The sequence below is a fragment of the Pteropus medius genome, unplaced genomic scaffold (assembly GCF_902729225.1).
Source record: "Pteropus medius unplaced genomic scaffold, Ma_sr-lr_union100, whole genome shotgun sequence".
NCBI lineage: Eukaryota > Metazoa > Chordata > Mammalia > Chiroptera > Pteropodidae > Pteropus > Pteropus medius.
In genome coordinates this window covers 25464903-25492165 of record NW_024340696.1, presented here as the reverse complement: position 1 = coordinate 25492165, position 27263 = coordinate 25464903, and the positions used below count along the sequence as shown (strand labels likewise).

The window sequence follows — 27263 nt, the reverse complement described above, 5'->3', positions numbered from 1 at the left end:
ATCCACAGAGCCCTCCACTTTCACTCCCTTGCTTTGCACAGAGGCATGGACATAAGTGCCCCATACTAGCCTCTGACCAGAATTCCACAGATGGGGAGGAACGGACAGAGAGGAGATTAGGATGGAAAAAAGACATGGGAAAATGAATACTGCCGTGCATCCATTCACTTCTGAAAAGACTACAAGAAAGAATAGAATTTACAAGGCTTCCAGAAAAAAAAGTGAGGAGAGACAAGGGATGAGTGGAGTGGTGGTGGAGCTTACTCTGCCTAAGTCCTCACAGTTCTCTCAGCATTTTTACACATCGTTTCAAAGGAGCCTCGCCATTGCTTGGTTGGGAGCCAGCCACGTTGGTGTCGTCCCCATTTTATTGATGAATAAATACCCTGAGGTGCAAGGCTCAGATAATTTGCCCCAATCACTTAATTTGCAACTGACAAATCTAGATTCAAATCCAAGCCTTCTCGTTTTTACATCGTGGGTTTTTCTTTTTGTTTTTTTCTTTTCCACTATCGCTGGTCATTGGTAAACAGTGAGAATTTTATATATTGCATTTTAAGTGAATGACTCTTATTTTATATCTATAGTAGAATATACTCACAGTGATTCGTATTTCTAAGAGCATGAAATATAATCTGAATATCAAATCAACAAAGACATTTCCTAAAGTAGATAAAATTTATTTTAAAAAAACCAACATTAAAGACTAGGACTTTTGAGCAACCCAGCGAGTCTTTGGATGAGCCTCACTACTCTGTGTCAGTCAAGGATTCTGTCAGTGATGACCCAGTAACTATAGAAAACATTCTCATTCAATTTAAAAGATCTGTAGAGTATTAACAGCGCCTAGTAAATTTGCTGACTGCTTTGGCATTTATTCCAAAAAAATTATAGACTCTTGAGATTTCGAACTGAAGCAAAAGTAAATAAATCAACTATTTGCTACACACTTTGCTTTTCATTTAAAGACTTAGAAAGTTATCTTTCATTTTTGGAAGAATGACAAAATCATGGTATCCGGTCAGCTCACAAAATCCTGAGTGTGCTTTCTGTAAGAAAGGGGTCACGAGAGAACATGTGGATGAAGAAGGAATATGTAAGTGGATATAGAGGACTGTGTTTATGAATATGCAAACTGCCAAGAGCAGGAGAAAAAAATATAAGGGGTGAGCCACAAAAATCCCAGAACAAAAATAGAAATGAAACAACTGAACCAATAATACTCAAATGAAATAAGAAAACTGGATACATTTGGCAGCTAAGGTATCCTCCTTATCTTTTGAGAACAGGTGTTTAACACACAGTGCATGGAAGAATTTATTGCCCCCTTCGCTTTGTTCTAATAGCAAATTTGTTCATATCTCTATGAGAATACTTAAACGCAATCTATCTCCGTTTTTCACTAAAACCAGTTCAGACCTGACCTAATTCAATGCCCCTACCCAATTCTGAATGGTCCTTTACCTTCTGCAGTACAAAGACTCAAACATAAAATATAATAAAAAGAGCGTCCCACTTAGATAATACCAGTCAAAACTCCAGCAGGAAACAGATGGCACGCACAAAAGAAATGATTTAAAAGTGTTTAAATAACTAACTACTATTTATAAGATGTGGACAGGTGAGGGAAAATCAATAAAGAATGGTAGAGCAGCCCAGGACTCCCAATAGCAGGAAGTCATTCCTAAGCCTGGAGGGAGGCAAGGGAAGGGAGCAAGTGCTGGGACTGGAAAGATCTGAGCTGTGGAAAAGGTCCACCTGAGAGTCTGTGGCCTTCAACAGAGTAACAAAACCATTAACCACACTCTAGCTCCTGCCCTCTCCTCTAATGCTTCCCATTGGATGAACCTAACTAGAAACTAGAGGGACAAGAGAGCTTGGTCCATGCAGCCTGTAAATACAGCTCCCAGAGCAAAGAGGAAGGTAGAGAGTGGATCTGGAAAGGCAAATAGAGAAAATTGAGGGACCGAAGTTTCACAGAGATGTTCACTGCAGCATTATTTATAATAATGAAAAATTAGAACCTAAATATCCAGCAATGAGTAAGAAAACTATTTTACATATTTTAATGAAGTGAGAAAATGCTTATGATATAATGTTAAATGAAACAGAATACGAAAGCCATCTAAATTGCTGCCTTTGTAATTTTATCTTTAGTGCTAAGCTATATGAAAATATGCACGAAATGTTAATAGTGTTATCCATAGAGAGTGAGATTATATATTATTATAACTATATGGTGAATCTGCCAAAGTAGCTAAGGCAAATATAGATCCATCAATAAAAAAAAATTAGAGCCTCAATCATAAAGGAACAGCCCCCTACAAGTTACATTGCTCTGTTTACTTCCATAGAACTGGACAGAGAATTTAAAAAGTGACATAAACCAAATCAAGCTTCTTCAAAGAAGATAAAGTGATACTTTGAGGTTTGGAATACAACATGCAAGGAAAGTGAGAATAAACTGGGCATATTTCTCTATTACTTTCCATAGTTCACATCATACTTTCTCATTTTTCCCCAGCAGCTCTTTAAACACAGTATACATAGAAGTCTGTATTATGACCACTTTATCCACTTAAGACATTATGCCTCCCCCACCCCAATAGATCATTCAAAATAAAAACAATCCTAAACCCTAAAACAAAATTTTACTATCTTGAGAAAACATAAAATTTCCAAGTGAATTCTGGATTTTTTTTCTGTTGCTCATTCCTGCTTTGCTGACATTGTAAGCACATGCTTAATTAACCAAATAGGTAATCTAGCATTGAGTACGTAAATTTTTAATGCTAGAATGTATGTCTGTGTGTATACATACATATACATACTTATAGATACAGATATAAATATACTCATCAATTTAGACACTATATACATATAACTGGATCTCAGGTATACACACATGCACAAACATTGTCAGATGTTCTTTGGAATTTCTTTTTTTAGTAACAGTGTTCAAAGCTCTCAAGAATTATCAATCCTCCAACCCCTGTGAGGTTTAACTTCCTGTATCTCTCAGCCTCCGTTTTGCACATGTTTGAATATTTTCTCTTCTTCCCTGTTATAATAGTAAGTATGAAAACTTTTCATTATTTTAATGGTGAATATTGCAGCTTTTTCAGAAAACAGGATAGTGAAACTCAGCTTCCCAACAATAGAGCATGAACTGGTTTGCCGGCCCACACTCCAGGGCCTCACGCACAGCAGGTGTCCATAAATATTTGTTTCATAAATGAATTACACTAGAGCAGTTTCACTCTCACATTTACTTACCTTCTGGAATGTGACAGACACAGTCACTGAAGAGCACATATCAAGACCACTTTTGAGAGAGGTAACGTTGGCTCAGTTACTTGACTCACAAATGAAAGAAGCAAATCTGATGCTTCAATTACCATTATCATTTGATAATTGTTTTTAAAATTAGAAAAAGTCTATAATAAGCAGAACTGAGCAGAGGGTGGGAGTTAAGATAAAGTAGCAGATTTCTAGTTGTACTCTAGAAATCGAGTGTCACTATGACTATAATAATTTATGCTTTAAAATAACTACATTAAATCTAAATACCATGTATACTTGAAACTAATTTAAATAAATAAATTTTCAAAAAATCTAAATACCAGAGCACATACATTTTTAGACTAGTATAACGAAAGCAGAAATTTACTGTCTTCTATGACCTCCTGTGAGTTAGTTCTGTGCATATAATAATGTTCATAGAAATTAATGAGCATTCTTAAATGTAACTTTTTAAATCTCTCATATACATAAAAGTCAAAATAAAATACAAATTTGAGAGCTAAGGTCACTAAAGAAAAACTTACTAGCTCCTATAAAATGAAGATTATTTAGAGAGTTTTCATAATCCTTTTACATCCAGCTCTCTAGATACATGTCTTTCTAGCCAACAGCATCTCCCATAAATTTAGAGTTTTGGACACCAGCATTTTCTTTCCTCTGTTAGAGCTGTGATTAACCTTTATATAGAGTGAAAAACTCAACATTTTTCACCTTAGTTTCCTTTACATACTCTCTGAATCATCCTGACAGCAGGTAGTAAGACTGTGGCTTTTAGAATAGAATGGAAATCAGGTGCAACAAGTTTAGTTAACACTTCGGGGACTGAGTCACTGATTCTCAGCAGAATTATCTCAAGTCAAGGGTTCCTGGGAAAGCAAGGTGCCCCACGGACTTCCCAATGAACATGAGTTCCTTGTTCTAGCATGTTCTCCTTCTCAGTAGTGGGATGAGGTCGGGTGCAGATAATCAAAAAGGAGAAATGCTTCCTTCCTGGTTTTTGGAAGGATGATAGCTCTGAGACTAAATGGGTAACTGCATTTCTATTGGATGTGTCTATTCTTTAGCTACTACCTCCTATGCACACACATACCCTCTAGCAACAGCTCAATTAATGAGTTTCGGTTTTCTCATGGTGCAGTGAAAATATTATGAACTTTGGGGTTAAAAAGACCTGAGTTCAAAAAGTGCTCGATCATTTATTAACTAAATTAGCTTGGACAATGCTTTCAGGTTCTGTTTTATCAACTGTAAACATACGGAAAGCAGAGCTCTATGAAGATTAGCTCTAGCAGAGGTATTACAAAGAATAAATGAGAAACTGAATATGAAAGCAGCAGTTATATACTAGGTACTCAATAATTGTTTGTGCCCTTTGTCCTATTTATTCTTAAAGTTTCTTATATTTATTTCATTTATAGGAGTGATTGGGGATTATCTAGCTGAAAAGAATTCTCCTCCTTCATTACTCCATGCCACACCCATTTTCCTCAGAAAATATGCCCAAACTGAACTAACTGGCTGTTACTTTGGCTGTTCGTTGCTCAGTTATTGAGTGGTATAAAGATAAAAATTGGTGTTTCTCTTTGTTTTACATTTGCTGGCTTTGTAAATGCATGGAATCATTACCAGTTAGTGAGCAAGGAAGTTGATGCATAAATTCCTGAGGAGCTTCTCTGTAGGAAGAAAGTACATGATGATGAAGGAGGCAAAGTCCCCCTGTATCTCCAATAGTTATCATCTAAACCTAAAAGTAGTTGTTTCCCTATGGGCATGAAAAAAGAGCTTTTAATAAAAGTGAAATCACAGGGAAGATTACAATTAAGTGCCAACAATGCACTAGCTACTAAGACTTCTAGGTCAAATTACTTGTAACTTCTTACAGGGTGAGATTAGAACAATCACAAAATATAAATTGGTAAAAGTAAAAACTTTGAGCAAATGCCAGACATTCAGTCATACTTTGCTTTTGCCTTGAAAAAAATTCAAAATCTAGTTTTAGACTAGCTTGTTTAAACGTGTTTACTGACTCATTCAGGGAATACCAAAGTTCTTGTTTCAATCCAAAATGTGCTCAAGTGAAGGACTCCTGATAGATAATTGAGTCCACTCCAGACAAAATTGTTTTGGGTAGCCAGTACTAAAAGACAATACTTTTGTAATCCCACCTTGGAGCATCTACATTTTCTTGTTTTGCAAATGACGACAACCACTTAGTACATGGGAGCTAACCCGTGGAGAAGCAAGCCAACATTTGCAAGGCAGGAGAGCCAAGAATGGCAAGGCCTGGGGGAGCCTCCACTGCTCAGGCTTGAAAAGGGCTCCTTCTTAGGTTTCCATATGACACTCAAGATCAAGGAGACACTGTATTTCAACATGAATGCCAACAGTTTGCTTTGACTGTCATTTCTTTTTTCAAATAGCAGACACAAAAACAATCAAGCTGTGCTTTCATAGGATATTTATAAATCCATTAGTATTATCAAAACACTTAAATCATTAATGAAATATGTTACATATGATATCACCAGCATTACTTTAAGCCTCATAAAGGAAGTTCTTACATGGGTACAATATGGATAGACTCTGTAATAATAAATGACATTTTGTTGTTATAAAATATAACTTGTATAAGCTTTAAATTTTCTTAAAACATGAATTAAGTTATTTTAAGTTTTTTTTTTGTTGTTGTTGTTTTACTTAGTAGGTGAAGTACTAATTATTGGAGAAACTCTGAAAGTATTTAATATGTTGTAACCAGACTATAGTACATACACTGGCTGAATAACTAGTAATTCAGTTGAGGGATCAGTCTCATAGTCTTTGGTTTATGAAACTCAGGGAAGATTTCCAGGGGAATAGTCATCAGGAAGGTAGATGAGTCAGTTGGACTCCTGTCGAAGGTGGATATAGGCCAGGAATGGAGAGGTGGAGTTTACAGTCCAAAAGAACCCAAAAGAACAGCTGACCGGAAACCAGAAAACCCGAGTTTTGGTCCTGCTTCCTCTATCTGTATTGCCTTCTTTGAACTTCATTTTCCTCATCTATAAAATGAAAGTATGGGCTTACTACACAGAGCCATTATGAGCCTCAAGTGGGATAAAATATCAGCAATGGTTTATAATCCTTGAAGAGTAAGGTCAACATAAGATGAAACTTGTATTCATTGCCAGGGAATTGTTGCTGATAAATCTGGAAATAAAACCAAAAAGATTCAAGCAACAGAACTTCTAGAGACCTAAAGTTAGAGCTGTTCCTAGTGGCTCTACTTGAGAAATTCTCATACCTCCACCTAGCCTGAGCAGCAAGTGTAAGTTTTGAGGGCCACCTAACCAGCCACTTATTTCGGACCTTGCATTCTGCTGCCTGTGCCTAGGCTGTGGGGGAGGAAGAAGGGTGCACAAACGAGGCCCATCTCCTGGTTATGCTGCTTCCTGATGAAGCTTGAGCAGAAGCCCCAAACTTGGGATCTGAACAAGATATATTTATATATAACATACACTTTAGAATTTTTTTGCTTTAAAATTGTTTTTTTCTTCTGAGATTTTAATGTACTTATAGTTCTATGAATTTACATATTTTCTCTCTACTACTTAAGATAGAAATTGTCTAGTACCAAAAATTGACTTGATTTTCTACACATATATTATAATTTCTGCTTGTGAAATCTAGAGCCTACATATACTCATTGTGGGAATATAAAGAACCACAGTGATTAACCACAGTGATGTCAATTTGCATTGATTAATCCCAGGACTCAAGACCACCAGGTAGGAAACCCCAGCCTCATCTTTTATGATCTCTTTGATGTTAATCAAATTACCATACCCCTCTGTGCTTCATTGATCTCAAAATGGGGATAACAATAGTACCTACCTCTCAGGGATGTTATGAATTAATTGTACTGAGTTAATATTTGTAAAGCCCTTAGAACAGTGTCTGATACACACAGTGTATGTTAAATAAATTGAATCTTTCAGTCGAATCTTGATGGAAAACGATATTTTCACAGACATGGTCTGAAGTAATTATTATAAACCAAACACTTCCTCTATTTTCTTACCTTATTCAGAGCACATGTTATTTTGCCACTTGACCTCAATTACAAGATAAAGAACTATCCAACTAGAAAATCCAAAGAACTATCAGGAGCTTATGTTACCGCTTATTAATTACTTTGAAAAAAACAAATAGGTGTATTATGCAGGGTGTCTTTAAGTAACTGTTGGCAAAATCTCTTATTTGAGCTGTCGCTATTACCTTCAAGATGCCATAACCCTAGCTTCAAATAAATGAGACTCAGCTAGGGTCGCTGGCTTGAAATGGCACAAAACAAGAATAAATATAGCCAGCAGCCAGCTCTTTTCACCACAGAATATTTTGCCAAGCTTAACAGCAACTTGCTTTTACTCATTAAATTGCCATCTATAAAAAAGGGAAAAACAAAGGGAACTTGTTAATTCTGTGTTTCATTTCTCTGTTAGCTGCAAGTTCAACCTATACTCATCTATAACTTGTTTAGAGAAGCTGGGGACACCACAAATGGACTTCGAATTCTCTACCTCACTTGTACGTCCTGGGACCTCCTGATACTTTGTCAAAATGATCGCTTGTTATAAGGTCTCTGTCATGGCTTTGCTTCCACTGAAAAGGCCAATTCAAGACAGCACTAAGATAGTGCTCATCCTCTAGAATGAAGACTTCTCATTAATTTGAATACGTAGAGGTATATTGATGGGGCATTTGCGTTAGCCCAATGCAGTTGTGTTTTAAAGAAGCTATAGAAGCACTAAGGAAACTCAATTGACTGGCCTTTCTGGCCAAATTCCCCACAAATGTCATATATATATATATATACATAAAGTATGTATATATATAGATAAAGTATGTATATATATATATATAGTATATATATATGTATATATATGTGTATGTATATATATATATAGTATATATATATGTATATATATGTGTATATATATATATATACATATATATGTATATATATATGTATATATATATATATACACACACACACACATACTTTATCTTGAAAACTCACTTTGGGACATGATATTGAATTTTCATTTCTGTCCTTTCTTGAGTAAAAGCCAGTTTTCTAAAGTGAACATGTAGAAAGACATCTGTTGGATGTGCCAGGCGATTTGGTATGCAAATGAAGATAGGTTGGTTTAAGGAAGAGTGCCCTGCTTGGAGAAGACAGGAAATGCCGGGCTCACTTTGACAGACTCCAAAACCATTTTGACAAAGACTGAGTAGACACCAAGTTGCTGTGTACTCTAAATAACGATTCTCTTTGGCTCTTTAAATCCAAAAATGTCAAGAGCCACTCATTTCCAGCCTATATTTAGAGTATCAACATCATGTTTACCTATAATTTTAGCAAAGGTTTTCAAATCAGTGTGTCACATTCCCAGCTCAATCTTTATTCCTAGGTGCCAAAATATAACAGAAGAGCAGAAATAACATAATCTTGAGTTCTATATATTTAAAGGAACTGGAGAAAATGATTTATGCATAATCTTGAGTAAATGAGTCTTTTTAGTTGTTTTAATTGCCATTGTGAAAATAAAAGTTTCCATGACTTTCCTTTGGGTCCAGTATTGAATATAGTTTAAGGTGATCATAACCTCAAGAAGATTTAGAGCTTTTAATAATCTCCATGCCAGAGAATAAAATTTCTCATTAATTATTCACCACGAGTAAAACTTCTTATGAGAGAAAAATTATTCTGCTTCTTCAGGATAATCTTTCTTCTGACCTCAGTGTGCTTGATTAAATCTCTTTTTTTCCCCACACTTAATGCATCATGTGCTACTTTATTCATTTCCATCCATATGCCCCATCCTCTACTAGACTGGAAGTTTCTTATGAGCAGGGATCACCTTCAATTTCACTTCTATTTTCCAGTGCCTGATACAGAATAAGTGCTCAGTAAGTGTTTGTTAAACATAAGAAACTTCTCTCTAAAATTTGATTTGATAATCATTTCAATAAGAAGATACAGAAAAGAATTTGTGCCATAGAAAAATGATTCTACAGGTCAGATTACATCGCTTTTCATGAACATTATTGTAAATTTTCTATACAATAAGAACATGAAATAGAGATTAACTTTACCTTGATAAACTTTCAAGGTAAACAAAAATGCACACAATTCAAGATACAAATGATCTCACCAGATACAATTTATTTTTAAAATAAATAAATCACTTTTTTTCTGCATGGACATTCTTGAAACCCAACTGACCACGTAGGTGAACTCAAACTTTAAAGTAGACCCTCACTTATATAGTTAATCTATGACCAAGAAGCAAAAATATACAATGGGGTGAAGATAATCTCTTCAATAAGTGGTTCTGGGAAAACTGGACAGATACATGTAAAAAAAAAAAAATGAAACTAGACCACTTTCTAACATCATATACAAAAATAAGCTCAAAATGTATTAAAGACTTAAATGGAAGGCCTGAAACCATAAAACTCCTAGAAGAAAACACAGGCAGTAAACTCTTTGACTTCGGTCTTAGCAATACCTTTTTGGATATGTGTCTTCTGGCAAGGGCAACAAAAGAAAAAGTAAACAAATGGAACTACATCAAACTAAAAAGTTTCTGCACAGCAAAGGAAACCATCAACAAAACAGAAAGACAACCTACTGAATGGAAGAAGATATTCGTATATGGTACATCTGATAGGGGGTTAGTATTTAAAATATATAAAAAACTCATATAGCTTAACACCAAAAAAAAAAAAATCCAATTAAAAAATGGTCAGAGGACCTAAAAAGACATTTCCCTAAAGAGAAAATATACATGGCCAACAGACATATGAAAAGATGCTCAACATCACTAATCATCAGAGAAATGCAAATCAAAACCAATGAGATACTATCTCACACCTGTCAGAATGGCTATCATCAAAAAAATCAACAAATAACAAGTGCTGGAAAGGATGTGGAGAAATAGGAACCATATACTGTTGGTGGGATGATTGTAAATCGGTGCAGCCACTATGGAAAACAGTATGGAAGTTCCTCAAAAAGTAAAAAATAGAACTACCATATGACTTAGAAATTAATCTACTTCTGGGTATTTACCTGAAGAAATCAAAACACTAATTTGAAAAGATCTAGGTATCCTTGTGTATATTGCAGCATTATTTACAATAGCCAAGATATGGAAGCAACCTAAGTGTCCATCGATAGATAAATGAATAAAGAAGTGGTACATATATACGATAGAATATTACTAAGCCATAAAAACAAGAATGGACAGTATTATGCTAAGTGAAATAAGTCAGAAAGAGAAAGGCAAATACGGGGTTATTTCATTATATGTGGAACCTAAACAAAACAAAACAAATGGAAAAAAAGACTCAGATTACATGTCACTCCCGAAGGGAAGCCTTTTTAAAAACCTGTAAGGTAGAGATGTGGTTTTAATGTAAGTTTAATGTAGTAAGATGGGCATTTTGAATGAATATTAGGAGTTAGAAAATGAATTTCAAAGTCTGATATCTTTGCTACATTGTTTTACCATGGATGAATAGTAAAGCAGTGATTCCCTGCTTCATCCTTACAAATAAGATTTATAATTGAAAGCTAAAGAAATAAAAAGAAGTAAATCCACGCCCAGAAGTTCTAAAGGTCCCCCAAGGCATTGTATACAGACTAAGAAGATTATGACTGAAAATGTAGAAATAGAGGGTGAATAAAGTGGTACAATGACAGAGATAAGTGCAAGAGAATTATCCTATACTGATCTTAGATTCCAAAATCACTTCAGGAGAAACTCCTCTAACTTCAAGTATAAACTTTATTTTGGCTTCCTAAGTCAGATGTATTATTAAGTCTTTTAAGCCACTTAATGCATAAAGGGCCACTCTTTATAGACTAACATACACATCCTGATACTCACAAGTACTTCAAGGCTGGACAGATCTGATTACAACTTCTGGGCTTCTGAAGTCGTTTGACTCCACTTACAAAGTAAAAACATATTTATTAATGCTACTAACATTACTATGAAGACAACGACAATTACAACTATCACTGCCACTATCACTCCTGCTTCCTTTTGTCTATCCTTTCATCTATCGATCCCCTGCTTTGGGTTAGGCCCTGTGCCGGGTGTTTTACACTTATAATACTGAATCCTCATAGAGCCCCAGAAAGAAAGTGCAATTATCTCCACTTTACAGGTGAGGAAGCTGAACTAAAGACTGAGCCTTATCAAAACTTATCCAAATGGCAGAGGCAGATTTGAAACTGAGCCTGTCCAACACCACAGTCTATGCTTTTTTTCACCGCAACATGCCCTCAGCATGCTCTCAGCATGCTCTCAGATGCTACTATTTATTGAGCATCTGTTATCATCCAGGCACTGTGCTAGTCGTTTTAAACATATATTTATAACTCACAAAAACAATGCTATGAGGTAGGTTGCATGAAACTGAAGTTAGAGCAGTAAAGAAACTTCCCCAGGAGCTCACAGCTAGTAAGTGACAGAGTTAAAATTTAAATTCCTGGTGTATCAGTGGTAAAAAGAAATAAACCTAAAATTTCAAACTCTTACCTTTAGCATAAGCTAAATAAGAGAAATATCTCAGTATTAACCAATTTAGAAGCAACAGTAGATAAAACAAAAATAGACTTATCTATTATGTCCTTTTTGTTAGAAATAATTAAACCTGTTTAGAGTTCTAAACATTAAAGCAGTCGCAAAAGACTGAAAACTAGAATCAATTTTAAGTCACAAAGACTAACAATATAGCTCTGGAATGCTTTCAAATAACATTTTAAATGATTGTTCTTATTCTGAAGGAATAAAACAACAGTTTATCCTCACAACACTCTAGTGATATAAACAGGTAGTAAGTTGTTTTCTGCTTATGAAAGAGAAAGGTCCATTCAAGTGCAGAAAAAGTAAGGTATGTTTACAGTCCTTGAGCCTACATACCCTGACATGGAGGTTGGTCTCTGCGGCCCAATGAGGACACTGCCCTCTGAAACTAGCTAGATTTTTTCTCCAAATAAAACTCGGTCTGCTGATCTTCAGAGGATTATGAAGCCACCCACTACTTGAGTGTGCCTTTTCCACAGCAAGTATTAATGCTTGTTTCTCTGTTTGGGGTTCTGTTCAGTTCCAGGGTAATTATTTTTAATTCACTGCATTGGCCTTTAGCTAAGCACTCATTTTTAATCAAAATGACCTTGGATGCCTTAACTAGGAAAAATGAAAAGGAAGTATCATTTCCATCATATAGCAGAAAATAAACACATAAAATTACTGTTCAAAAGGAGGTATACGCAAGATACTAGCAAGAAAAAAGAGAAACGACTCCCATTTATTGAGTGCATACAATATGCCAGTCACTATTCTGAGAACTTGACATGCATTAACCTGTTTATTTTTATAACAACTTTTTATTATGCCCCTTTATGGATTAGAAACCCGAGGCACAAAAAGGGTTCTAACTTGACCAGATGATATGGCTAAGCGTCACAGTAAGTAGAACAGGGACTCTGTTCCTGAAGAGCCCACACTCTGAATAAATTGTTTACAAAATGGAGTATATTCCAAACCTAATAGACAGTGTTACTAATGACTGCTAAGGAAAGTTTGGCCACAGCTTGCCATGCCCTCTCTACACACTCCATTGGGCACTCTGATGGCAAGAGACTAATGGACTAGACAGGAGATGGGGCTGATCCAGGAGGGCAATGGCTCTATTTCTATGAAAAATAACATAACGTGTTTTTCAAAACCAAGCTGAAGAAAACCTTTAAGGGTGAATTTTAGGAAGAGAGATAGCCATGTTAAAAATATTTTATGTAAAGAAAGAAAGCGACCATTATTGACTTTTAGAAAATCTACACTAACAGCCACAAATATTTGCAGAATACAGAAATCCGACATTGATAAACTTTGAACCATCATTGGAGTGGTGAGCTATTCTAGGAAGAAAAGCATTTTTTCCCCCATCTAACTCTATTTTTTTCCATTTCGTCCATTAGATCTTTGCATTTATAATAATGATGATAATGATGGTTTTACATTTACTGAGTTTCTACTTTGTGCCTAGAAGTGTGATAAAAGTTTTACATTTAATAACTTAAATGGTCATTTGCTATTCATGACAGCCCTATAGAGTCAGTATTACGATTTTCTCAATTTTCCAAATGAAGAAACTGAGACTCAGAAAGGTGAAGAAACTTGCCCAAGGTCATACAGCTATTTCATTTTTGTTTGACCTAAAAGCCCATATTAATTGTACATGACTGGCAAATACATGTAGCCACCCAACTGTCCCAGCCTTATGTAGAGACTAAGTCCACAATGAGTGCTGCACTTTCCAGCTGAGTTCCACCGCCTCCAAATCCTGGACAGAAATGTATGGACATGGTCAGATGGCTCATGAGAGCCACTGGCTGAAGACTGATGAGAAACCTAAGTGCACTTTGACCACTCTGACTCTCTTTAGACTAGAAACAAGTACACCATCTCAGAGGTAAATAAAATATAAAGATGATCTAACTAGAAAAACATCCCAAAGTCAGACCAGTATGTTTAGTTTTCAGAACCTCTGTTAGTGCAAAAGTTCACCATAGTTCTGAAGGGAAGAATAGATGCTTCAAGACTGAATTAAAATACAAGACGCTTGAGAAGAGAAGTAAAGTTACTATTTTAAGTTTTAGTCTAAGATGTATTTGCATTTGAATAAACTGTCCATAGCTGTGAATGATTACATTTTGATAGACAGCAAATGATGGGACTACATCAGATAAGAACAACCACTATGGAAATGTTTAAAATATTTACTAAGATAATAGAAAGAATAATTCAACATAACGTTTTGCTAGAAATTTCAATCCCTAATTAAGCACAGTATGTCGTCAAATAGATGAAAATATGTTCTATTACAACCAAGTGCTACTGGTTGAGAAACCAGTGGATGAGAAAAATTGGAAAAATAAAATGCCTTCTCTCTTAGCACTCCCTCCCTATCTCCTCACATGGACTCAGAGCGCGTTGAATCACTTGTGCTTCTGAAGAAGTACCACGCTCTTGCCAGTACTGGTGATGCTCATAGTGCAATCTCTGTCTGGAACTCGTTGCTCCTCCCCTTTTCCCATCTGACTAAGCCTCCGGAGATCCCCTTCAGTGTTCTAACATCTATCATAGCCTTTTCCCCATTGTTTACTTTTTAGTTTCCACAAGAGATGAAGAATTCTTTGATGACAGAGACCATCCTCACTGTTTTTATATCCCAGCACTTGGGATTAAGTTAACCTTCTTTTTTCAGAAATAGAAGGAAAAGTATGTCCAAAATGCAAATCTTGCACAATTTTACTCTGGCCCTCATTTTTCATAAGGATATGTCTTAAAAACACACACAGACGGATTTACTGGACATTGCCAACTGTCTTTCATTAAAAATATTTTATACCTCCAAACCACATAAATACAACTTCAAAATGATTATTATTCAATAAATGTAACGATGCAGATAGTATAATTGAAATAATCACAGACATAAAACCACCAAAAAATCATAATATTTAAAAACCACAATGACAGTTATACTTTGAATAACTAGATGCTGTCTAGTTCTGCCACTGATTCCAATGGGAACAAGCCATTTACCCTTCGGTCTCAGGTTATCCACTCATAAAATGGGAGTGACCATCCCTGCTGCTTTCTTCTCGATTCCAATATTGTGAGAACGGAGACATAATAGCTCTAAGAGCAGAGATCTTCACAATGAAGGTACCATTATCGAACCTATGATATAATCCCAAGGTAGAGTTCCTATCATCATTCACTATGGTAATAACCTTTCACTATCCTCCTGCTCTCGTTAGCAGGTTAATAATGTACACTCTTGCATAAATCTTTTGCCAGTCAAAATAAAGGCCACGTGGGTGGGCACCAGTTCCCCTCACAGGTTCTTGGTCTGAGTCAGAAGCAGCAAGGAACCTGATCGCCCCCACAAGGCACGACTGCGTCCCTCTGGACCCCGTTACACTCCTGCCGGATGAAACAGACCCTGAGCCTTTGCCCTCCTCTGAATGGGTTAGAGCGAGGCTGACGGTGGAGAGTACTCAAGGGTTAGTGTAGCTGGAGTAGGTAGGAAGAAGAAGGAGGTGAGAGTGGAGGGTCAGGCGAAGAGCTTACCTGGCCTCGCCCAGAGAAGCGGGGGCCGGGTGCGGAACGAATATTCCACAATCAGACAGCGGAGGCTGCTGCTTCTTCTTGGACCGCCAGATATGAAAGGGGGTGTGCTTCTTGGAGGTTCTGGATGGGCTGGACTCCCCGGGGTCGCCCTGAGGTGGCAGCGACAGTGGCATCTTCTTGTCTGCCTCCTCCACCGGCTGCTCGGAAGCAGCTCTCTCCGTCGCCCGACCCTTGTGGAAGAACATACCTGGGCACCAGCTCGCCTGCCTTTCCCAGTGCGCCGTCGAACCCCACCCCCTGGGCAGGGAGTTAGAGGATGAGGACAGAGCCGAGCAAGAACAGCACAGCAGCGCGAGCCCTCCGGGCGGAGGCGGCGGCGGGACAGTAGCACAGTGCCCCCGCGCGGCTAGGGCGGCACCCGGAGCCAGCCCAGGTGAGGCGCGCGCGACAGGAGCCTCAGGTAAGACGGATACAGCACGGGTCCTCTGTCTCCAGGTGCACGACGGCTGCGGGACAGCGACACCTACTGGAATCTCTGGAAACTGCATCTCTTTCTCTGGCCCGGGAACCAGAGCTGGGTCCGATTTCGACAGCTCCATGAACCACGGGGTCGCCTGCGGAGTTGGTGGCCGCTCACAGTCTCTGTCAGGCTGGCAGGATGAGTGACTTAGCCATGAGCCCCGCCTGAAGTAGGGTGGGAGAGACGCATCCCGTGGCCGGGCCACCCAGCAATTAGGACTATTCCATTCTGGCCTTGGTGTGGCTTGGGCAATATCATGCACTGGGTGGCTTCTGTTCTTGTTTGTAAACACGGGTGCCAACTTCTCTCCCTTCAAGAGTCTAGCATCTCATAAAGAACAAAAGGATAAAAAACAGAAAGTAATTAGGTTCTCAAAGGGCTTAATAGATTCCTCACAGTAAATTAAAAGCCATTCCCACAAGGTTCTTCTCATCTGCTTTACTGTTAATGATTTTATTTTCTTAAACTCACAATAGTGGTTAAATAGCAAAGGCAACTAATATTTGAGCAAAGGAAGTACATGAGCAACTATTTGGGATGTCATTAGAGTCTAAGGAACTCAAGAATCAAGCACTGCTTAAAAATTCAACAAAGTCCCTATTACGTTACAATACCTTCTTTCTTTTTTCTTGAAAGACCCAGCTCATTCATTCATTCATTCACTCATTCATTCATTTAAGGAATATTGATTTTTATTTATTTTCATATTTACATTTTTATCAAGGTACACCCCACATACATTTAAAAAATGCACAAATCATAAGTATATAAATCAAATTTTTACATATTTATGTGGTTGAAAGTGTAAAATGGTTTTAATGAAGGACAGTTGACATTGTCCTAGAAAAATCCTTCTGTATGTGGCTATTAAATAAACCATCAGAAAAAATAGAGAGTATTTCCAAAATTTCAAAAATCTCTCTCCTGTCCCTTTACAGTGACTTACTCCTCCCTTCTGTAAAAATAAATCATTATTCTAACCTCTATCATCATAAATTTATTTTGCCTCTTTTGGAAGTTCATGTAAGTGGTATCACAATATGTACTTGTGTCAGGTTTCTTTTGCTCAATATTAGTCTATGAGAATTATCTATATTGTTATATATAGTTTTCATTTTTAAGAAAAATATTTGTGAACTATTCCATGATATGAATATATTACAATTTATCTATCCATTCTACTGTGGATGGAGATTTAGGTTGTCTCCAGTTTGGGGCTATTATGAATAAGGCTGGTATGTTGAACCTTCTTAGACATAATTATTCATTTCTTTTGGATATATACCAGGGAATTCAATCTCTGGGTAGTAGAATATGCATATATTCAGCTTTAATGAATTTTGTCAAACGATTTTCCAAATGGTTGTATCAATTTATACTCCTTTTAGCAATGTTTGCAATTTCCAGTTTTTCTACATTTTCATCAACATTTGTTGTTATCAATCTTTATCATTTCGGTCCTTCTGATGGAGTATAGTGGTATCTCATTGCAATTTTAATTTATGTTCCCTCAAGAAATATTTATTGAATTTATTGAGTACTGATTATGTGCCAGGCCCTGACTTGGAGGCGGGGGGAGGGGGGGAAGGTGAGTGATAGATACATAGGTGACATACATCCAAGAGTAAGGGAATTAGTATAGGTATGTACAAGGCATGGAAGTTTGAAAACATTACTAACCCAGCCTAGGAGTTTGGGAAGGAGGAAGAGGAATGGTCAGTAAGAATTTATTATAAAACTAGCCCTCGAGTTGAACCTTAAAGGGCAAAAGAAACAGCAAGAAAAAAGGAAGAGAAGGAAAGAGAGAAGAAGGGAAAAAACAAGCAAAGAGGGAAAAGAGGAAATAAAGGACATCTTCTGACAGACGCTTGCTCAAATATTTATAAGTTCAGTGATTCAGTCTTTCATTCCTGACTCCTCTAAGCAGAATGCCACCCCTCCTCTGTCCCACCAGCGAATCTGGAACATATTTCAGTTATCGCACTGTTCACATTGCATAGACATTATTTATTTTCACATCCGTGTCTCCTATTAGCCTGAGAGAAACTTAGAGACATTTCTCATTTATTTTTATATTTTCATGAATATTCATTAAGTGAAATAATTAACCAACTGAATTGGTACATTAACTTAATTGGATACCCAGAATGTTTTAGGCACAGATCTTTTAGATTGTACACTTTGTAAGAGCAAAGATCACATGTGTCTTTTTCACTGTCGTATCCCCAACGACTAGCATAGAGCATGGTACAAAGTAGGCACTCAATACATATTTTATATGAATTATATAAGAAATTAGAATTATGCATAGAAGCATAAAATACAGTATTTGTGAATAATCTAGTGAGGGAAACAAATACCTAAATGCAATACAGCTTGTACAATAAAACTTGAGTGTTCTAAGGTGCTTCATTGTTTTTCAGTCATTGCAGAAGCAGATCCACTCAGGCTTGTTTAAACAATAAATTAATTTATCACAGCATATTAGGTAGCTCATAGAATATCCCACAGAGCCAGAGAGCAAGACTCTGAGGCCCAAACAGCAGCCACACTGGAGAGCTGGTCTAGCAAACACTACTCTTACCTCCTCTCAGCACTATGGGCTACACATCAGCAGCTCTACCATTGCCACCCCAAGAATCAAAGGCCCAATCCTACTACTCTTAACAGATCAGTTCCCCACTTCACCCCCCTGAGATACATATTGCCCACTTCTGAAAAAAAATTCCCTGTAGCTACATCTAATTGGTGGAGACTAGGTCATTTAATGGCTTTCTAGATGCAAGGGAAATTTAAAATTTCTGGGTTCTACTTCAGAGAGATGGAATTCACGTGGCTAAAAAATTTGCCACACATAGCACAGGTATTCAAAAAAGTCGAGGCAGCCAAAAGGATGAAAGATGGTCACTGCCACAGGAAAGGACAAAAGACTATGGGAACACAGAAGAAGTGACTAACTCTGGATGGTTCAAGGAAGTCATCAGCAGGGAGGTGGCAGGTTCATGAGCTGTGCTGATGAATAAGAATTTATCAGATGGAAATGAGAGGGCTGGCAATCCAGGAAGAGCAAACAACATGGGCCAAGGCCCAGGATTGTGAAAGAGGGTGTGTTGTTGTTGAGGTATAGTGAGAAGCTCAGTGAGTTTGGAGAAAAGAGGGAGGGAGTGAGGCAGAGAGTCAGGACATGACGTTGGTAAAATCAGGTGGAGCCAGATTGCTAAGCACTTGGTAAGCCATGTTTTAAGGAATTTGGACTTAGCTTTGTAAGTAATAGGGACTCAGCTTACATTTTTTAAGTAAAGGAGTGACATGATCAAACTCTGATTTTATATAGTGTACTCTGAATGGAGTGTAGTCAGGAGAACTTAGGAAGGCGAAACTATTTGAAGAAGAACAGTTAAGGGGCTGCTACAAGAAGTCAGGTCCAAGGTGATGGGAGCCTACACCAAAGCAATGGGGTGGGAATGGAAAAGAGCTCATAAACACAAAATACGTGTAGGAGTTGGAATCACCAGGAATCGTAGTGAATGTAATAGGAGCAATCTAAGATAACTATAAGGTGAGATTTCCAGCTTAGGTAAGTGGATGGAGGTGAAACCATTAACTAAAAACAGGAAAAGAGAAGAAACTTCAGGGTCTCTGGGCATGAATATAAGTTTGGTTTTGAGCATATTGAGGCTTAAGTGCTTGGAGGCTATACGGGCAGAGATGTTTAATTCATTGAAAAAATGTGGTTCTGGAGGTCACATGTCAGGGCTATGTAGGTAGATTTAGGCATCATCACTGAAGAGATGGGATCACTCACAAAAATGTTAGGATAAAGATGAAAGAGGAGTAAGGACAAAACCCTAACAGTAACACTAACATTTACGTATCGTTCAGGTAAAGGTGAGACACAGCAGCCAAAGAAGGGTAGAGTGTTATCCCTTGGAAAGGTCGAGTGATTTCTATCTACAAAATTTTCATAGACAGAAGTGGGTCCTCTATCTATCTTATAATGCCCTTTGCACTCCTCTCCCTCAACAATCTGAGGTCCATTTTGAATCTCCACTCACCCTCCCTGCACTGATTTTTTTCTCTCTCTTTCTAGCCTTCTGTAACACTTTCTATTGAATTTAAGTTGATATTATTGTAGATTATAAAAATGTCCACAATTCTTAACTCTTCTCATAAAGAAGCAGAGTTTATTCTTTCACTACCTAAAGCTGGGTTGGTCATGGGACTTACAATGGTAAATGAAACATTAGCACATGTTAAGCAAAGCAGTACTTGAAAAGAGTTTGCACATTGGGCTTACCTCTTTGCTTCTCTTGGGATATTGCTGCTAGATGAATATGCTTAGACTAGCCTGCTAAATGATGAGAGATGCATGGCCAAGTCATCTGCATCACCTCCAGCCAACAGGCAGCCATCACAAATATAAGTGAGACCATCTTGGACCAGCCAGCCCCCAGTTAAACCGCCACTGGTCTCTGACTCATGAAAGAGGTCATCAGGGATCAGCTGACTATTCCAGACCAGAAATGCCCAACAGAATCATGAGCCAACGAAATGATGCTGTTTTAAACTACTAGATTTTCTTTGTCTAAAAATATTTATTAAAAAAATAAAAGCACTGACCTGGCATAAGGCCTAAACGGCCAACTCCATTTGTGTCTTAACCTCAGAGATGTACAATGAATGGAGGGAATGGAAAATCCTGAACTGCCACATAAAGATTTAATTATGTTCAAACTACTTAATAAGAAAATGCATCTAGCCTAAAACAGTTACAAAGTGGATTAGATGAATTTACAAATCTACTTTAAAATCATTTTAATAGATGGAACAGAGAATCCTTGAACTGGACTTAATATCATAACCACTTTTATAGTACACTTGTACTACATTAGAAAGATAGTATCCAATTAAGTCACTAAATTTGTGGGTGATTTCTTAGGCAGCAATAGACAGCAGAAAACTGATACAGATACTAAAAGATTAAAGTCTGTTCTCTTCAACTATTATTAAAATCAAGTCATATTTTTGAAGTCTCCAAAGTAAAAATTAGATCTACTTTGGGTCAATTGTTTGGAGTTTAGAATATAGTGTCTCATAGAAACAGATTCATTTAGTGGTCCACTTCATAGACTAGCTCACAGGAGTTAGTTTAACATATAATGAGCTCAAATACTTTATTCGCAATGACAAGCCATAGAATATAATTCTCCTATTAATGCTTATGACTTTGTGGGCTTGCCTGAGAGCTTGCCACCACCATTTGTAAAACTGTTTCTATGAGATAATATATCATGTGGTGAAAAGGAACACAATAAGGCCAGGAACCAATTCTTCTTGACTTCTCCCATCATTTTGGACCAGAAGGACTGAGGTTTTTGTGGAAATTTAGATACTCAAGAACCTGAGTTTCCATTCAATCCCCTCTTTCTTTAACCTACGGCCTCTTCTTGTGGCCCGGAGCCTTCAGATATGGGGGCCAGGTCTTGATGCCAAGACCATCAGATTTAGAATTTCAGCTGTTTGTATCCTCCATCCTTGGCTACATACTTTTTCTTCCAAAATGTTTTCTTTTAAAAAATTTCGAACATACAGAAAAGTTCCAAGAATAGAATAATATAGGAAATTTTGCTTCTGGCCGTAATGAGGTAACTGGAAGAGGACTGACCTTTCGTCATAAATGACTAGCAACTAGAACAAAATAAATTTGAAAAAATTGTTTACAGATATTGGGGCAGTGGGTAACACAGGACTATGATCCAGGAAAAGGAAAACAGGTGTGGTAAGCAGTACACTTGCCATTGCTTTCTGCCTTGAGACACTTACTGGAAGGCATTAGAAGTTAGATGATCCTAAGAAAAGAAAAGCTTTCTCATTTACTTGAGGGGACAGAAATTCGATTTTGAGGAGGCTGAAATGGCTGAATTTTGTAGGGCAGGGAATTGTAGAAGAAGCTGCTGCACAGGAAAAAAAAATGTATATATACAATTTTAAAAAATACATATATATACTTATAAATATGCATATGCATAGAGTGGGAAGGGGTCCCTTAAATCTGTTGCTGAATACCATTCTATGCATGTGTAAGATGGAATTCTACAAGAAAGAGCAAATAGTAAATAATAACTAGTCAGCTGAATAATTTCCAGAGCTCACACAAGACTTAGATATATTATAATTCTGATCAGTCAGAGTAATGAGTACTCATTGAATATTAAGGCAATAGTAGAGATCCCAGAAGGAACACACTTTAGTAGAAGGACTAACCTAATCCAGAGCAAAGTCTACTGAAAATCCACTCTAAAGAAAAGAAGCTTAAAAACAAGCCTAAAAGCATCACACTGCTACACAAGTAATTTATCAAGACAAAGACCAACACTCTTTGCAAGAAGACTAATCCCCAGTAATTTAATTACAACTCAGAAAAACAATGTGAAACTCTTTGGAGGAAGAAAACAAAATTCATCACTCAACAAAGTACCATGTCTCATATCCAATAAAAATTACTACACAGATAAAGAAGCAGAAAAAATAAGACCCATAAGCAAGGGAAAAATCAGTTAATAGAAACTCACCCAGAAATGGCAGAGGTGATGGAAGTAACAGACAAGGACTTATAAATATGCCCAAGGACTTAAAGGAAAACATAAACATAATGAGAGAAAGAAAAGATATAAAAAAGCACTAAATAAAATGTCTAAAGAGAAAAATGTAATATCTAAAAAGAAAAAAAGTTACTGGATGGGGTTAACATCAGATTATTCACTGCAGAAAAAATAATCAATGAATCTGAAGATATAGCAATAGAAATTCTCCAGATAGTTTCTAGATAAAAGAAAAACAAAAGAAGGAAGGAAGGAAGGAAAGATGGGAAGGAAGGAGGAAGAAAGAGGGAAGGAGGAGAGAAGGAGCCTTGGCAAATTGTGGGATAATATCAGGTGGTGTGTCAAGATGTAATTGTAGTTCCAGAAAGGCGTGGGAAAGAGACAGTGAGAGAGAGAGAGAGAGAGAGAGAGAGAGAGAGAGAGAGAGAGAGAGAGAGATTTAGAATTTTAGAAAAATAATTGAAGAAACGATGGCAACATTTTTTTAAATTTAATAAACACTATAAATCCACAGATCTAGGAAGCTCAGTGAATCCCAAGTAGAATAAACAGAAAGAAAACCACATCGTAATAAAGTTTCCAAAAACCAATAATAAATAGGAAATTTTCAATGCAGCCAGAAAAAAATTTTAAAAACCGCACAACACATCATGCATGAAAAATAGACAAGAGTGAATACATTCAGTGTTAAACAGCATGCTAAATACTTTGCATACATTTAAAATTTTTATTATTTTATTTTTTAAAGTCAGATTTATTGAGGCATACTTGAGATTCAGTAAAATCCATATTGTTTGTGTATAGTTCTATGATTTTGACAAATGCATAGTGATGTAATTACCATCACAATCATGATATGGTATATTTCCATCCCCCCCAAAATCCTCTTATGTCCCTTTTACATACAATATTTAATCCTCTTAACTACTTTAGTAGATATTCATATTTATTATTCCCTTTTTTTTCTTTTTTTTTGGAGAAGAAAAACTGAGGATAAGAGCAGTTGAATAATTCATTCAGGTTTACACAGTAAATGGCAGAGCCTGGACTCCAGCCAAGATCTGTTGGATTCTAAATCCCATGACTTAAGCATTCCACCACGCCATTATTATTTTATTGTATCCTATTTGTTCAGCATTGTATTCCACATTTTGTTACATAATGACATGATCATAGAGCTGTCAAAACAAGAAGAAATAAAAATGAAACTTTCAAAAATACTAAAACAGGATAAATGAGTTACAAGATTAATTTCATGTCAAATTAGAGGTGTATACTTTTGTTATTGCACAAGATTAAAAGCAAGTAAATTTTTAGTTCATTGATATGGCAATAAATATATTAGTAGTTGTGAGTTTTAACTTCACTTCATAATTGAGGAATCTATAAGTCACTCAAATCTAGAAATAGCTTAGGATAAAATTTGGGAGTTGGTGGCTGCATGACATGTCAGACCCAGATAGTCCTGTCCTCAAATAGCTTACCTTTGAGTTTCACAGAAAAGAAAAAGATTATCTGCATTATGGTTTTATTTTGAGTTCTGATATTATGATAGCCATAGCTAGACCTGACTTTGCTCTGGTCTCCCTGATTTTCAAAACCTCTCTATCTACTATTGCAGAACTGAAACAGCAGTCGAAGCCAGAGAGTCAGCCTTACAGAGCCACTTTTATCTCTCCCTTGTGTGAAGATGGCCTCAAGCTGTATTAAACAACTAATTAATTAGTTAATGGCTAAAACCTAGTCTGTTTTAGAAAAATATGTTAATAACCCTTAAAACCTGGACTCTAGCAAGGAATCTTTTAATGCTAGAAGTAGACAAACATTTCCATTGCATAATCCGAAGCCAAATATGTTGCTTAAGCTAATTATATATCCACATTCCACATATATCTTTGTTTCTAGATGTTTGCTTATAGTCACAAAATTTAGTTCTATGGCACTCAATGATGAAATTATTACAAACATAATTGTTATTAATCAACTTTGAGTCCCAGGAGACACATTCTGAAATTTCTCCCTTTTATTAGTGTATTATTAATATTAATGCTTGAGCAAATTTAAGAACGCCTAGAGAGAGTGGTATATAGGTTAATTATTGACAGTCCTCACTATATAAAGCTTGTATCCCTAGCTTAGGATTTCTTCATATGAAGATTTAATGTATTAGAATAATTTTATGTTATGTTTATTTCAGTACATTTAATGACTGCAAATTTATTCTTCAAGGACAATTTTTTTTTAACACAACCAAGAGTTATCTAAAGCCAAATACGGTGAATAAAGTAGATGATCCAAATAGGTATATTTTTTTCAGGAAAGATAATATAAAAGTTATCTTTATTTTTAAAATAATGTGAATCGTTTTTCTTCTCTTTCTTTAACTGGGTTTAAAAGCAATTGCAAAAGAGTTTGTTGATGCTTTGAGTAATTACAACATTGGTTATAGTTTAAAGCAGAAGACTAACAAATGTTAGATGATTTCAGAACCAAATAATGAAGTTGCTGCTTTAGTGTGAGTTTTTAATCATTATTTTATCATTAGATTACTAATCTAATGCATAAAAATTAGTGAACTTAATTTTTGTCTCAGTCCTTGGCTGCACTTTATTCCACTATTACTCCTCCTCTCTTCCTAGTTTGTCTTAAATAATGCCAGGACAACACTCATACTTTATCTACTGAAACATTCAAATCACTTGGATGAGGTCTCATTCTGCAATTAAGTTATGATAGATGTACATAGCACCCAGGTAAAGCATTCTTAGCCATAGTGAATTAAGAATATTATATAATTCTTCCAGACAAGTGAGGACTTTGCAAGAGATGACATAATTATTATATGAAGAAATGGAAATAGCACTATTTCCTTTCATTTATTGATGCTTATTAAGTTGTATGAATTATATATATTACTGGATTATTTTATTCATATTTGCCTTATTCTGAAAAAATATTAGAAGTAAATGAGTAAAATATAGATAATACATAAGTAATGGGCTGTGTAGTTTGAATTCCCTACTCAAAACATAGAATATGATTTCATACGCTGTAGTGATAGCATAATAAAAGTAGCTTAAATGTTTAAGCAATCAGATTCGAACACTTATTAACTGGTTAGTTATGAGTAATTTATACATGGGACAATCTAGTCCATTAGTTACTATATTTAGTATCCAGAACAATTTGTGTCAATGTGGACTAATTGTTCTGACTAAATGAATCAATCAATTCAATGCAAAAGTTAGTAAAATTGCCTTTCCTCCTACTGAATTGACATTGACTATGATGTACCCATTATCTGAATTATTGAATTCTAGATTCAAGCTCACAGTACCAGATCTTAAATAGACTGCTATTTTAAAAAGTAAAATTAAATAAGATCATGTAGCAGACATGGCTAGTTGTCTACCCTGATATCCATTTCCCTTCTTCAAAACATTGCCCTGATTATATGTCAGGTGAGATGTGTACCCAATTAAAAATACTTGATATCCTACTCTCTTTTCCAGCTGGGAGTGGCCATTTGACAACATTTTGGCCAGTGAGAAATAGGTTGATGTCTCTGGGGAGCATTCACCTCTTAAATAAAATAGTGAACTTTTGAAAGGAAAAAGTCCTTGGCCTCCATCCTTTTCATCTTCATTTCTTCTTTCCTCCCGGGACTTAGATGTTATGCCAAAGAAGCCAAATCCATCTTCATGGCCAAAAGAATTGTGGGACAAGAAAATAGAAGCATCCTGGGATGATGATGCCATCATGGAGTCACTACCCCAGCCCTAGATACCTACCTGTAGTCTTCTTCCAATGTGAAAAATAACACTTCTCTATTTGGACTGAGTTTTCTGCCATCTGCAGTCAAATAACACAGACCCCAAATGGTTGTTGAAAAAATGGTGATTATTATATGTGAGATGTGGTAAATAAAAAGTACTGTAGAAAAGCTTTAATTAATTAATTGACATGAAAACACAAGGGAATCCAAGAGCAGGGAAGTAAAAAAGCAATGATATATTAAAAATAATTATTATACTTGATTTTTATTGAGCGCTTACCATATGACAGACACTATGTTTATGTGTTAATATATAATTTGTTACTTACAGCAATCTTATGAGGTTTTAACTATTATTATCCCTATTTTACAGGTGAGAGGAGCGAAGCTTAGAAAAGTTTTAAATTTACCTGTGGTGACACAGTTTATTGGTGGTAGAGGTAGGATTCTTTTTTTTTTTTTTTTTTAAATTTTTGTTTAAACAATAGAAATTTATTTTCCCACAATTCTGGTGGCATCTGAGATCTGAGGCCTCCCTCTGGCTTATACATGGCTGTCTTCTCACTGTCTTCACATGTCATTTGTGTGTGTCTGTGTGTTAATCTCCTCTGCTAATAAGGATGCCAGTCATATTGGGTTAGGGCCCACCTTAAAGACTTCATTTTAACTTGATTACTTTTTAAAGACCTTATATACAAATAATGTTACATTCTGATGTACTGGGGTTTAGAAATTCAACTGGCCTCAGATTCTAAACATCATGCTGTGCCTCTACTTAATCTTCTCTTCCTCCCACCATGACTCCCTACCAAGATGAGATCATGCCCAAATGTATAAGGACAAAATAAGAATTTGTCTTAATCTTT

The 27263-nt window shown here is 36.3% G+C and overlaps 1 protein-coding gene across 1 annotated transcript; it reads right to left on the bottom strand.

The window, feature by feature from the left end:
* Positions 1-6219: 6219 nt before the first annotated feature.
* LOC120609364 (uncharacterized) lies at positions 6220-26380 on the bottom strand. Its single transcript, XM_039871812.1, has 3 exons — positions 26203-26380; positions 15501-16347; positions 6220-6492 (listed from the first exon to the last, which is right to left on the bottom strand). Exons 1-3 carry the CDS (start codon positions 26378-26380, stop codon positions 6441-6443), a joined length of 1077 nt encoding a protein of 358 aa, XP_039727746.1. The 3' UTR covers positions 6220-6440.
* Positions 26381-27263: the final 883 nt, after the last annotated feature.